The sequence below is a fragment of the Apodemus sylvaticus genome, chromosome 5 (assembly GCF_947179515.1).
Source record: "Apodemus sylvaticus chromosome 5, mApoSyl1.1, whole genome shotgun sequence".
In the NCBI taxonomy this organism is placed as follows: Eukaryota; Metazoa; Chordata; class Mammalia; order Rodentia; family Muridae; genus Apodemus; species Apodemus sylvaticus.
In genome coordinates, this window is record NC_067476.1 from 101724014 (window position 1) to 101738671 (window position 14658).

The 14658-nt window shown below is 37.7% G+C and overlaps 1 protein-coding gene across 2 annotated transcripts in view; it reads left to right on the forward strand.

The window, feature by feature from the left end:
• Positions 1 to 11465, forward strand: part of Knl1 (kinetochore scaffold 1) — a 58869-nt gene extending 47404 nt beyond the window's left edge. For both annotated transcript variants that reach the window (XM_052183255.1, XM_052183256.1), the window contains 9 exons: positions 81 to 158; positions 327 to 366; positions 1118 to 1219; positions 3712 to 3812; positions 6527 to 6595; positions 7180 to 7289; positions 8129 to 8247; positions 8645 to 8767; positions 9905 to 11465. In XM_052183255.1, coding sequence (XP_052039215.1) covers positions 81 to 158; positions 327 to 366; positions 1118 to 1219; positions 3712 to 3812; positions 6527 to 6595; positions 7180 to 7289; positions 8129 to 8247; positions 8645 to 8767; positions 9905 to 10004 — 842 coding nt within the window. In that variant the 3' untranslated portion in view covers positions 10005 to 11465. The remainder of the gene's footprint in view (positions 1 to 80; positions 159 to 326; positions 367 to 1117; positions 1220 to 3711; positions 3813 to 6526; positions 6596 to 7179; positions 7290 to 8128; positions 8248 to 8644; positions 8768 to 9904) is intronic.
• The last annotated feature ends 3193 nt before the right edge of the window (positions 11466 to 14658 follow it).

A 14658-nucleotide genomic window follows, 5' to 3' on the forward strand; every position in this document is an offset into this window, starting at 1 on the left:
GGCAGAGGATGGGTATTTGTGAAATATTCCCAATATTTCATGTTATTTAATATATTTCTAATGCTCGATGTTTACCTTAGAAACTAAGAATTTGGAGAACGAAGAGAAAAATGCTGCCATGGAAGAATGGGATTCAGAAATAAGAAATGCAGAGAAAGGTAACTAACTTAGTTAAGGTGATAAGGCCAGAGAGAAAAGCACTGTTGATTTCGTTTACATGTTAGCTGTGATTAGGTTAGGTCTTAATTTTCAGTAAGCTAAGTGATTATGTTTCAAGTTTCTTCTGGTGTCCTTTTTATGCTTGTTTCGTTTTTTTGTTTTCATAGAACTGGAACAGCTGAAAACTGAAGAAGAGGAGCTTCAAAGGTCAGCTAACAGTTGAATGTTAAAAAATATGAAGTCACCAGATGTGCTCCACCTGGTCTACATAGGGAGCTAGCTGCAGGCTCTCACACACATACACACACACACACACACACACACACACACACACACACACACACATATATGCATGCGCGCGCGTGCGCACACGCAAAATAAATACATTTTAAAATAAGAAATTACATGTAAATAATGACAAAACCAATAAATTTGAGTTGATAAACATTAATTTGACAGATAGTAATGTTCAACCGAAATTACGTTGACAGAACTCTGGGTGTGTTGGCACATGCTTATAATATAATCGTAGCAGTCAGAAGGCTGAGTTATAAAGATTGCTGTAATTCAAGGTTAGTATGTAGATGAGATAGGCTTTGAACCCATAAAGATTTGCTTGCCTCTGCCATCAGTGGTGGGGTCAAAGGTGTGCACCTCCATAGCCAACCTCTACCTTAGCTTTTAAGACAGAATTTCTCTTGAACCCAGAGCTCAACAAATGGTTAGACTGACTGGCCAGCAAGCACCAGGATTCGTCTGTCTCTGAAGGATCTGTCCCAACACTTTTACAACACTTTGCTTTGTCTTTCCTGGGTGCCACGGATCCAAACTCAGCTCCCTAAGATTTCACAGGGAAACTTTATCAACTGAGTCATCTTCCCCACCTCCCAAAGATTTTGTTACTATTCTGAACTCACTAACAACTACTTTTTCTGTGAATACCTGGTTTTATTTGCAGAAAGATCTTAGAAGTAGAGACACAGAAAACTCAGACCCTTGCTCAGATAGAATTTATAAAAGAACAAACAACTAAAACTGAAGAATTACTGGATCAATTGAGGTAAGAAAAAGCAGATGCCATTCAGTTTCTGGTCTATCCTGTGCCTTATGTATTTCTATAGACTTTTGAAGGATTTTGGGGTTTATTGTTAATGTTTTTTTAATTATTTATTTATTTTATGTACATGAGTTACCGTCTTCAGACACACCAGAAGAGGGCATCAGATCCCTTTAAAGATGATTGTGAGCCAACATGTGATTGCTGGGAATCAAACTCAGGACCTCTGGAAAAGCAGTCAGGTCTCTTAACTACTGAGCCTTCTCTCCTTTTAAGTTAGGCTTTCCCTGTGCTGCCCATCCTGGCCTAGAATCCAAGCGATTGTTGTGCCTCAACCTCTCAAGGGTGCCCACATTCCAGCAGCATAGTATCCAGCAATTGCTGTGGCCTTTAAACATCTACAGCTGTGTTCTCGCATTCCTTATGCTGCTGCCCTTCAATACAGTTCCTCATGTTGTGTGACTCTCCCAACCATAAATTACCTTATTGCTACTTCATAACTGTAATTTTGGTACTGTTATGAACTATAATGTAAATATCTGTGTTTTATGATGGTCTTAGAAAACCACTTGGAAAGTATTGCTTGACCCCCAAAGGTTGAGAACCATTAACTAGTCTTTTAAAAAGTCAGTGTACTTCAAACCTGAGGTAAAAACATATAGGACCAGCCAGGTGGTGGTGGCACACTCCTTTAATCCCAGCACTTGGGAGGCAGAGGCAGGCAGATTTCTGAATTCAAGGCCAATCTGGTCTACAGAGTGAGTTCCAGGACAGCCAGGGCTACACAGAGAAACCCTGTCTCGAAAAAACAAAAACAAAAACAAAACAAAACAAAAAAGTAGGACTATGAGTTAATTTTAAAATATTTTAAAGTATTTTTTGTGTCTGGAAAGCTGGTTCAGAGGTTAAATATACTGCTCTTGCAGAAGACCCAGTTCATTTCCTACTACCCACATGGTAGCTCACAACTACCTATAATCCAGTTCTAGGGGATCCAATGCCACCTTCTGGCCTCCTGCATACATACACTCAGGCACTCACATATACACATAAAAGAAGATGGGCTGGAGAGATGGTTCAACGGGTAAGAGCACTGATTAACCTTCCAAAGGTCCTGAGTTCAAATCCCAGCAACCACATGGTGGCTCACAACCATCTGTAATGAGACCTGACACCCTCTTCTGGAGTGTCTGAGAGAGCTTAACAGTGTACTTACATATAATAAATAAATAAATGTAAAAAAAAAAAGAAAGAAAGAAAGAAAGAAAGAAGCCGGGCATGGTGGCACACACCTGTAGTCCCAGCTCTTGGGAGGCAGAGGCAGGCAGATTTCTGAGTTCAAAGCCAGCCTGGTCTACAGAGTGAGTTCCAGGACAAGCCACACAGGACTACACAGAGAAACTCTGTCTCGAGAAAACAAAAACAAAAAAAAGATGAATATTTTTAAATATATATTTTTAACACTTTTTATCAAATAGAACCCCTTCCCCTCTAATATATGACTCAAGATTGAGTAGTTTCATGTACATAAGATTGAACCACATGTTGTTGGACATACCTGTAATCCTAGCACTTGGGAAGCAGAGGCAAGAAAATTATTGTAATTTGTAAGGTTTTTTTTTTGTAATGTTTCACAAATTTTTGTGTTTTTGTTTTTTTTGTTTTGTTTTGGATTTGGTTTTTTCGAGACAGGGTTTCTCTGTGTAGCCCTGGCTGTCCTGGAACTCACTCTGTAGACCAGTCTGGCCTCGAACTCAGAAATCCGCCTACCTCTGCCTCCCAGAGTGCTGGGATTACAGGCGTGCGCCACCACTGCCCGGCTTTTGTGTTACCCTTGCTCGAGAGTTAATTTGTTCTTAATTTAGAATGTGTGTATTGCAAAAGTACTTTTATTGTGTTTTGAGACTGTGTAACACAGATCAACCTAAAACTCAAGGTGATCTGCCTGGTTCATCTTCTCAAGGGCTAGGACTGAAAATGTGTATCCTGCTGGGCAATGGTGGTGCATACCTTTAGTGCCAGCACTTGAGAGGCAGAGACGGGTGAATTTCTGAGGTCCAGGCCAGCCTACAGCCTGGTATACAAAAGGAGAGAGAGAGGAGGGGGGGGAGGAGAGAGAGAGAGAGACAGAGAGAGAGAGAGAGAGAGAGAGAGAGAGAGAGAGAGAGAGAGAGAAGAGAGAAAGAAAGAAAGAAAGAAAGAAAGAAAGAAAGAAAGAAAGAAAGAAAGAAAGAAAGAAAGAAAGAAAGAAAGAAAGAAAGAAAGAAAGAAAGAAAATGCGTATCCTTTTCCCAACCTGGTCATTCAGATTATTTAAGTAGAAATATTATTTCACAATCCAGTTGAAAACAAAAACAGTGGCTACTATTGGTACTATATGAATGAGATCACAAATTCTTTATTTGGGCTAGTAATTTCTTGGATTGAACCCCCAGCATTGGGAAGGAAGGAAGAAAAGGAAGACTTACTTGTTTTTCTTATTTATTCTTCTCTAGTTTGTCAGAGTGGGATATCGTTGAGTGGAGTGATGATCAAGCTGTATTTACCTTTGTTTATAAGACAATAAGACTCATCATCACCTTTGGAGATCCACTAGGTAAGTAGCAAAGCTAGAATGATCTCTACAGAGAAATGAGTGGCCGCACTCTCTACAGATTAAAAACCCACATATTATTGTAATAGTAACTATTGGCAAAATGACAATACTGCTGAGACTCTCAGAAGAATAAGTTACTTTAATGATAATAGTTTGGAGAAGTTTGCTAGAGACCAAACCCAGGAACTCCTACATGCTACTGCAATCCCAGGATGAAAGAATTTTATGTTATAGAGCAAAGATATAGTAGAATGGATGGTGGTATGGCTGGACAGGGTCATCTGCTATCTGGTGAGATCCTGTCTCAGAAGACAACAAGCAATATTAAAATTACAACTGATTTTGAGTTCTTTTAGATAATGAAATTATCTCTATCCAAATAATGCTTCCGTCCCCTCTCCCCCTCCCCTGCATGCGTGTGTGTGTGTGTGTGTGTGTGTGTGTGTGTGTGTGTGTGTGTGTGTGTGTTTACATTCTATTAGAGAATTTACTTGAATGGTCTTGTTAATTGATTTTATTTTTGTGCTTAATAGTGAAGACCTGGCCTGGGGAAGCAGCTCAGTGGTAAAGCACTTACACTGTTTACATAAGGCTTTGGGTTCCATCTGGCACATTGGAAGGATAAGAAAAGTAATCCCCTAAAATGTTCTCTATATAGATAAGCCATCAGAGTAGCTAGAAATTTTCTATACACTACACAGTCACTACACGGGATATGTCATGTATACATACCTTTTTTAGGTAAGTTTTATTCTTAATATGTGTATGTTTTTCGACATGCATGTATATATATGTGTGTGTGAGGGCACCCACTGGGACCAGAAGAACCTGTTGGATCCCCTGAAGCTGGGAATCACAAGAGATTGTGAGACTGATGTGTGTGCTGGGAACCAAACTGAGGCTTCTCTCTACTCCTCACATGTGTTTTCCTCTTGCCATGTGTAGTACCTAGGACATAGCAAGTATTTAACAAAGTGTTCAACAAAAAGACAAGAATTAGAATCTGAGAAGCAAGAAGTAACTTAGAATCTAGAGGGACTGGCAGCTAATAAATTGGGAGCAGTTGGTCCAACTGTCTTTTTTTTTTTTTTTTAAGATTTTATTTATTATTATATGTAAGTACATTATAGCTGTCTTCAGACACACCAGAAGAGGGCGTCAGAGTCATTATGGATTGTGAGCCACCATGTGGTTGCTGGCATTTGAACTCAGGACCTTCAGAAGAGCAATCAATGCCCCTAACCGCTGAGTCATCTCACCAGCCTCCCCCCCCCGCCCCCCCCACATTGTCATATTGTTTTATTTGGTGTTTTATTTGTTTGAGACAAGGTCTTGGAATATATACTTAGTTGGCCCCAAATTCTGAGATCTGCCTCTCTGCCTCTGCCTCCTGAATGCAGCTGATATGTACCTTGTGCCTGTTTGATTCTTGGGAAAAAAATGTTTGCACAGACATTATTATAGTTGAGGGAAGAGCTCTATAATTTTTGAGTTATAAAATACATTCTTTGGAATCTGATGTGACCCAGGACCCAGACAGTATTGGCATGGCTTTTTATCTCCCTATTGTCAGGTTTGACTTTATTTCCCATAATTTCTTCCATATTTCTTTCTTTCTTTCTTTTTTTTTTTTTTTTTTTTTTTTTTTTTTTTTTTTTTGGTGTGGACACGTTGTGTTTTAGTTTATCAAGATAGACCCTCTGTTTAGTCACAGCTACGCTGGAACTCATTCTGTAGACCAGGCTAGACTCAGACTCAGATTTGCCTGACTACATTCTAAGTGTTGGGATTAATGACATGTACCACCAAGCCTGGGTCATAAATTAGTTTTGATGTATCCAAGCCTGAAGGCAGGCCCTATAGCATATGCCTTTAATCCTAGCACTCAAGAAGCTGTAGCAGATGATCTCTGAGTTCAAGGCCAGCCTGCTATACAAGTTCCAAGACAGCTAGCTGTAAGTACATAGAAAAAACTTGCCTCAAAAGAAAAAATAAAAATTAAAGAGAAGGAGGAGGAGAAGAAGAAAGCAGCAGCAGCAGCAAAACTAAGATACACCACCCCAGTCTTAAAGTTTCTTTAAAATAAAAAAAATAAATAAATAAAAAATTTAAAAAAACCTGAGCAGGGCATGGATGCTCATGCCTTCTTTAATCCCATCACTCAGAAGGCAGTGACAGGTGGATCTCTGTGAGTTTTAGGCCAGCCTGATATACAGATCTAGTTCCAGGATAGAAAGCCTTTGTTACACAGAGAAACCCTGTCTAGAAAAAGAAAAAGAAACAAAAAAACAAAAGTGTGGGGGGCGGGGATATTAAAAAGAAAGAAAGCTATGTCTTATACTTTAATTTCTTTTAAGGACCTACTAAACCAATAGTATTAGATATCAGGGGATCTTTACCATATACTGAGAATAATGTGATTCAAGAATAAACGTTCAATAGAATTCTAAAGTAGGAAAAAATATTTATGACTAGGATATAGTTCAGTAGAATGCATGCCTAGCAGTTATGAAAGTGTTGGGCTCAGTCCCCAGCACTGCATAAACCAGCTTTGGTAATATGTGCCTACAATTCAGGAGATGAAGTTAGGACAAGAGAATCTAAACTCCAGGGCTTTCCTCAGCTACATATGACTCTGATGCCAGCATAGGCTATATAAGGTTGAAGAGGAAATAAGAGAAGAGAGAAAAATCTCCTTTTCTGTTTCTCCTCAGTTGGTCTCCCTTTCTTGGACAAGGCTAACAGGAAGATTAATGAGCTCAGTTTTCAGTCTCTATTAGATGGTAAGTTCTAAATATTTAAGCCTCTAAATTTTGTTGGTAATTTATAGGTATAATAATGTCCTTAAAATGTGTTTTGAGATAAAACTGTTTGTATATTCTAAATTCTGAGTAGATTTTAAAAGAAGTGAGTAATTTATATTCATCCTAGATATTGAATAATGATTAATAATAGTTATTTTTATATTTGAAATTAGCACTATGGGTACTTAGTCCTCACCAGGTATGTATATTACTTATATCAGTGCTATAAGCAGATATTATTTTCTATTTGCCAGTTAGGAAACTACAGATCAGAAAAATTAAGTGCTTTGCTTATAATTACTTAGTAAAGAAAGCCTAATTTTGAATTCAGAAATATGTTCAGTTAAAATTTATGCCTTCACCAAAAAAACTGTTTTATATGCTAGACTTAAAATTTTATAGAATTGCTTATATAATATACTTCATGTTATGGTCATGTTTGAAAATAAAAAATAAAAATATGCATCTAGTTTGAAAATGCTTCTAGCTTATATAATATACTCACACCTTATTAAAATGATGAATAAATAATACCCTTTTTTTCATTTTTTTTCCTTATTCAGAAGATAAAGCTTCTCCTTCCTCCCTCTTAGTTCATAAGCTTATTTTTCAGTACATTGAGGAACAGGAGTCCTGGAAGAAGAAGTGCACATCACAGCACCAGGTACCCCAGGTAACGTCTAGCGAGACTTTTAAAGAAAATCTTGCACTATTAGTTACAAATAGCACAACTGAAATTCCACATATATAATAATTTCCTGAAATTATAAATATATTCAGTTGTCCACATTTTGGGGATTATAATAGCCACTAAACCTCAAAAGGTTTTCTTTGTATGAGTATGCCTGCATGTGTGGGTATGTGCATGTGTTTTGAGCTCTGGGATTAAAGGTATATGCTGGGAATCAAACCCTGAGCTTTAAGCGTAGTAGGCCCAGACCTATTTTTTTCTCTAAGAATTTTTTATTTTATGCATATGAGTACAATGTAGCTGTCTTTAGACACACCAGAAGAACATATTGGATCCATTACAAATGGTTGTGAGCCACTGTGTGGTTGCTGGGAATTGAACTCAGGACCTCTGGAAGAGCAGCCAGTGCTCTTTCTTAACTGCTGAGCTATCTCCCTAGACCTGACTCTTTAAGTTTTATTTTTTATTTTATGTATATAGATGTTTTCCTGCATATATGCCTGAGCCAAATGTGTGCATTGCATAAGGATGCCAAAAGAGGGCATCAGAGTCCTCTTAATCTGGAGTTACAAATGATTATTGACCATCATGTGGATGCTAGGATTCGAACCCAGACCCTCTGAAAATGCAACCAGTGTCTTTAACTACTGAGCTATCTCTCTAGCCACTAGACCTGAACTCCTACCCAAGCTACATCCCTAAACCCTAAAAGTAAAACATTTCAGTGTGATCTTTTCATACACACATATACATACATACATACATACATACATACATACATACATACATACTTACGAAGTTTGTTTATTTATTTTTTCTAGATGCTTCAAGAACTCTCACTGGTAGTGAACCATTGTAGGCTTCTTGGAGAAGAGATTGAATTTTTAAAGCGATGGGGGCCAAATTATAGCCTAATGCATGTAAATGTGAATAATACTGAGTGAGTATATTCAGTTCCCTGGAGCTGTTACAATAAAGTATTATAAGTTGAGTGGCTTGAACAGCAGAAACAAAGTTGACTTAATTTTCTGGAGGCTAGAAGTCTGCAGTCAATATTAGTAGGGGTGATGACATCACTATCCATTGAGAGACAGCCTCAAACAAAAGGTTGAAGGTGCCTGAGGATCTGTACTCAATATGGTTACCTCCACCTATGCTGTGAATGTGCATACTTGTGCAATCTCTCCTTCTCCTAAGCAAGTGACTATTACAGTGTCTTGCTACAGATGTTTTACCTTTTTTTTTCTATTTGATAAGGACAAGAAATTATAGCCACCCAAGTTTCTTATGCAAGTATAAAAGAAAAATCTGTTTTTAATTGTATCTGTCTTTTATAGATTGAAGCTTTTATTCTCCAGTTCTGCAGCATTTGCAAAGTTTGAGATAACTTTGTCTCTCTCAGCCCATTATCCCTTGGTCCCAGTACCGTTCACCATTCAAAATTACCTGGGGAAAACTGGGTAAGTAAACATTTCAAGTTCCAGCTCCTTTTGTATTCTTCTTATTTCATTCCAAAAGACCTCAAGGTCAAGTGTCAGCAAATACGTTGCGAGTGTGTCACTTGTTTTTGACTTCCTTTTCTAATATTTGTTCTTTTAAAGTCAGTGTTCTTATTACTGTCTCCAATGGATGCTGGAGTCCCATCTTTTATGATGGCTTCAGTTTTTCAATACTTCTCTGTAACTGAAATGGAGATGTAGCTCAGTTGGTAGCATGCATAAAGGCTTGGGTTGCATTCTGCGTACCATAAAATTGCCCATAGTGTGCTGCACCCCTGTGTTCTCAACCACCTTAGAGGAAGAGGGAACAGGATCAGAAGGTCAAGTTCATCCCCATCAAACCATGTTACTTTATAACTTTTTTGATGATTCTGTGACATATTAGAAGCTGTCCTTTAATTCATTAGCAAACAACAGTTTACAATTTTGTAGCTGAAGAAATTAACTTGGAGACCAGATGGCTCTGTTGGTAAAGAGCCTGCCACAGAAGCATGATGACCTATGATCCCATCCCTAGCACACAGGTAAAATCAGGGTGAGGTGGTCCACACCCATAACCCCAGTTCTGGGAAGGCAAGAGATAGCATGAACCTGAGAATCACTAGCCAGTCAGTCTAGCCAGTCAGTGAAAGACTGTCTCAAAAAAATAAGCTGGAAGCCAGGCGGTGGTGGCGCACGCCTTTAATCCCAAGGCTTGGGAGGCCGAGGCAGGCAGATTTCTTTAAAAACAAAATCCAAAATCTTTTGGTTGTTTTTTTTTTTTCCCTAAGCAATTAGGGGTGTTGCAGATATAACCAAGTGGTAGAATGCCTGCCTCATATGTACAACGGCCTGTGTTTAATCTCTAGCACTATAGGCAAACAACAACAACAGGAAAAACTCTTCTCAGGATACTTTACAATTATATATAGAATTGGTTATTCAAGCCTTATTTTAAAACACAGTTTCAAGTAATGTTGTGCTTATTTCCAGAAATATACATTTGTGCTTCCTAGGAACTTAAGAGATAGTATCCAAGGACATGAGTAGCTCTGAATTAGAGAGAAGTATAAGTTTTTCAGGAAAAGTAATTTAAAAATCCCCTTTTGTCTTTTCTAGCCATGATGAAATTGCTGCCGTTATCTCTAAAGTGCCCTTAGAAGAAAACTACCTGAAGAATGTAGTCAAGCAGATTTACCAAGATCTACTTAAGGACTGAGTCTTTTGTTGTAAGACCCACAGATCACAGCTATAGCAACCAAGGGAAAAAATCCATTTTCCCGGGCATAGAGGTGAACTCTTGTAATCTCAGGATTCCAGTGAGGGAAGATCTGGAAGATCTGAGACCTGGTTGAAAAACAATACTTAAATGATATATCAGGGTCAATATTGATATTTATCCTTTGTCTTAACATCATATAAAACTAGCAAAATTCCTCCTGATGATGTCATAGTTAATTTGTATTATTAGTTTTAGATTACATATTTGAAAATGATGAGGTCTCAAATAGCATGTTACCTACTTGCTATTATCCTTATACCCAAGATTAAATGATCAGACATGTGAAAAACTTCCCCTAAAGTAGCTTGTTGATACAACACTTATCTTATGTGCATAAATCCTTATGTCTAATACCACAAAAAAACCAATATTTTAAAAAAGTCTAAAGTTGTGCTCTTGCCTTAATTCAAGCTCTAAGGGGCAGCATTTATGAGGAAGTTGGACACAAGGATTAATCATTTCCTCTTATCTAGAGCTGTGTGTCTATGGCTTTGGCCTAGCAGATAAGTCTAGAGTAGAAACATTTCTATCAGCTTCTGGTACCTATGGCCGCAGATACTCAGAAGACTGAAAAAGGAAGACCACGTGGTCTCATGACTTCAATACCAGCATGATAAACAATCCACAAACTGTTTATCCTTCTCCATTTCAGAAATGCTGTTAAAAAATAACAACACTCAGCTATTGGAATGGTTGACGTCTTTGCTTGAGAGTCTTGGTATTTTCTTTACAATGTTTATCAATGTTTTCTCTTTCTAATATATTCTCTCCATTTCTAATGTGTACTCTTTCTAGGAAAAGTTTATTCATTTTAGCTTGATATATTATGTAAATATATGAATGTTTTTGTATTTGTGCTGTATGTGGTAATGAAATAGTATTCTTTTAGTGTAGGTTATTTCCTTCTCTATAAAGAATGCTTTACAGCAAGATTTTCAGTCTTTTTTTTTTAATAGTGAAATTTAAACAATATCCCATTCTAACACTAGTTCTCACAATTATTAAAAATTATTGCTTTCTGAAACCACATTTTTCTCATATAAAAGAACAATATATAGATTGTTTAATAAATTAACAGTATTGTCTCTGAGGTAGACAACTGTGAAAGGACTTCCCCCCCATATGCTAGTCAAATCCTAATCATGGTAACTTTTGTTTCCTTTATATTTAATTTTAAACTGTGTTTACATTTTGAAATTTATCTTAAATTTTAAATTTTTATACCATGGTAAAGTCCTTTTAGTCCCACAAATATTTTTATCTTATTTTTTGCTAGTTTTTACTTATGGTCTATTCATCAAAAGGTTGCACACTCTTATGGCTTTCAAAAGTCAACACAAAACTCTTTGGACTTAAAAATTAAGCAAAGATAACTGTAAAAAACTTGTTTTTTTTTTTTTTTCTTTTGTTTTTTTTGTTTTTTTGAGACAGGGTTTCTTTGTATTGTCCTGGCTGTCCTGGAACTGACTCTGTAGACCAGGCTGGCCTCGAACTCAGAAATCCGCCTGCCTCTGCCTCGCAAGTGCTGGGATTAAAGGCATGTGCCACCACCGCCCGGCTCGGAAAAAAATTGTAAAGTCATCATAGAGTTTGTTTCCTATGAAATTTAATTCATCGTTTTTCCTGTGTATCTAAAAATTAGAGGTTTTCTTTTATTTTTTTTAACTTGAAAAACACTGCTCCAAGAATTTCTCATATAATGATGGTGTCTTTTTTTGTCTTTGGATAATGTAATTATGTTTATATAGGTGTTTGTGTTTTTCAGTATTGAGAGTTTTGGCAATATACATATTTTCTAAATTTTGCTTTTTTTATTTTAAAGGATTTTTTTCATTATTAAAGTACATTGATTACTTGTAATCCTTTCTAATTAGTATCTCTATTAAGAGTACTCTGTACTGGGGCTGCAGAAGTAACTCAGCAATTAGGAGAACCTGTTGTGTCTAGCTTTAAACTTGGGAAGCAGAGGCAGGTGAATCCCTGAGTTTTAGACTGACCTTGTTTATAGAAGAAGTTCCAGCATAGCCAGGGCTACACAGAGAAAATCTGTTTCCGAGAGGAGTGGGGAAAAATCACTTGCTTCTCTTGTAGAGTTAGTTCCCAATACCCACGTGGTAGCTACTAACTGTCTATAACTCCAGTCCTGGCTCATCAGTACATCTTCTAGCCTCCATAAGCACTGGGCACACATGCATACATCATACACATAAAACACTAATACACATGAAGTAAAAATGAGTCTTTTTTTTTATAAAAGGGTATTTTTACCTGATGTAGAAGTGCATGTCTTTAATCCTAGCATTCAGGTGGCAGAGGCAAGTGGTTCTCTGAATTCTAGAAACGATCGTTGTGTACAGATCCTAGTTCCAGGATGACTAGGGCTATACAGAGAAGCCCTGTCTCTAAAAGAGTAAACAAAAAAAATACCTATTTTGTAGAAGTTGGCTGGTGGTACAGATCTATAATTCTAATTGTTTGGGATACTGAAGAAGATGTGTTGTATGTTTAAAGCTGTTCTGAACTACAAAAGTAATTTTTGGACCAGCCTGGGCAACTCAGTGACACTCAGTCTTAAAAAGTAAAATGAGGACTGCGGTAGAGCATTACCTAGCAGGCACACACACAGCACCTTATGTTTAACCTTCAGTATTACCAAAAAGAAAGGGGAAAATATGTTAGTCTTTGAGGTAACACATGTCTGTAATGTCTGTACTTGAAACCCCAAAGATCATCTTTAGCTACATGGCAAATTCGATGCCAGCCTGGATACAAAAGGTGCTGTCTCAAAAATTAAATAATTAAATAAAAATTAAAGCTAGATGAGGCTAGTGATTTAGCTTATTTTTAGAATGCTTCTCTAGGGCTGGAGAGATGGCTCAGCAGTTAAGAGTGCCAACTGCTAGCTGGGCAGTAGTGGCACACACCTTTAATCCCAGCACTTGAAAGGCAGAGGCAGGTGACATGTCTTCCTATGACAACTGTTCCAAGGGATCTGATGCCCTCTTCCAACTTTTACATGGTCCAGGCAAATGAATATGCATGTATGCAAAGCGTTCATACAATAAAAATAAAAATATAATAAATTTTAAAAGTATTCTGTCATGGCAGAATGGTAATTCTATAAGTCAAAGAAACTTCAGTTGGCCTTGATAATCCTCCCACTCCCCTGTCTCCTAAATGAACAGCAATAGAGCCGCTTGCAGGGAACTCCCATACATAAACCCCATCTGGTTTATTTAGACCACCCTCCCTACACATACTGATTTTTATGTTTGAGGGGTTGTATTTGTTTTGTTTTCTGATAGTCGTCTATTCCAGACTTGCGTGTAACTCATGTAGCCAAGGATGATCATAAACTTAGCTTATTGGGGCTAGAGAGATGGCTCAGTGGGTAAGAGCACTGACTGCTTTTCCGAAGGTCATGAGTTCAAATCCCAGCACCCACATGGTGGCTCACAACCATCTGTAAAGAGATCTGACACCCTCTTTTGGTGTCTGAAGACGGCTACAGTGTACTTACATATAATAAATAAATAAATCTTAAAAAAAAAAAAAAAACTTAGCTTATTGCCTTCATGTTTAAACACTAAATATTTGGGGAATGGGGAAGAAAGACTTTCTCTATAGCCCTGGCTGTCTTGGAACTGACATAGCGATCTACCTTGCTCTGTTTTTACATTTTTTTAAAGATGTATTTATTTATTTCATGTTTGTGAGTACAGTATCACTGTCTTTAGGCACACCAGAAGAGGGCATCAGATCCCATTACAGAGGGTTGTGACCACCATGTGGTTGCTGGGAATTGAACTCAGGATCTCTGGAAGAGCAGCCAGTGCTCTTAACTGCTGAGCCATCTCTTTTTTTTTTTTTTTTTTTTTTTTTGAGACGGGGTTTCTCTATATAGCCCTGCCTGTCCTGGAACTCACTCTGTAGACCAGGCTGGCCTCGAACTCAGAAATCCACCTGCCTCTGCCTCCCAGAGTGCTGGGATTACAGGCGTGCGCCACCACCACCCGGCTTTTGAGCCATCTCTTTTTTAATGCTACATTCCATCCCATTTGTTTTGTATTTTAATTGGGAAATAGAACCTAGGCTACCTTATCACTAAGTGATATTCACAGCAAATCATAACTTCTTTTTATTGCTTTTGAGTTTTCTTTTTATTTGTTTGTGTTTCCTGAGACATTTTCTTGATAAGTAGCTTAAACTTATTTTGAGATAACTTTGTAGCTCAGGCTGGTTTCAAACTCTGCAGCAGTCCTCCCCCAGCCTCTTAAGTATGCATCACCATGCACGACTTTGAAGGCTTTTTTTCTTTCTTTTTTTTTTCTTTTTTCCTTTTTCTTTTTTTTTCTTTTTTTTTTTTTAGATTGGATTTTACTGTGTCACTCTGACTGTCCTGGAGTGTAGACATCTTCCTGTTTCTTCCTTTTGAAGTGCTGAGATTAAAGGTGTTCACCTCTACATCCAGCTTTTTCCATGACTATTAGTTTCCATGATTCTTTCATTTGTTCATGTGTGTGTGCTAGCATGCGAGCGGGGCTTGGGGGTGTCCACAGAAGTGGCATGGTGCACATGCTGTGACAGTACA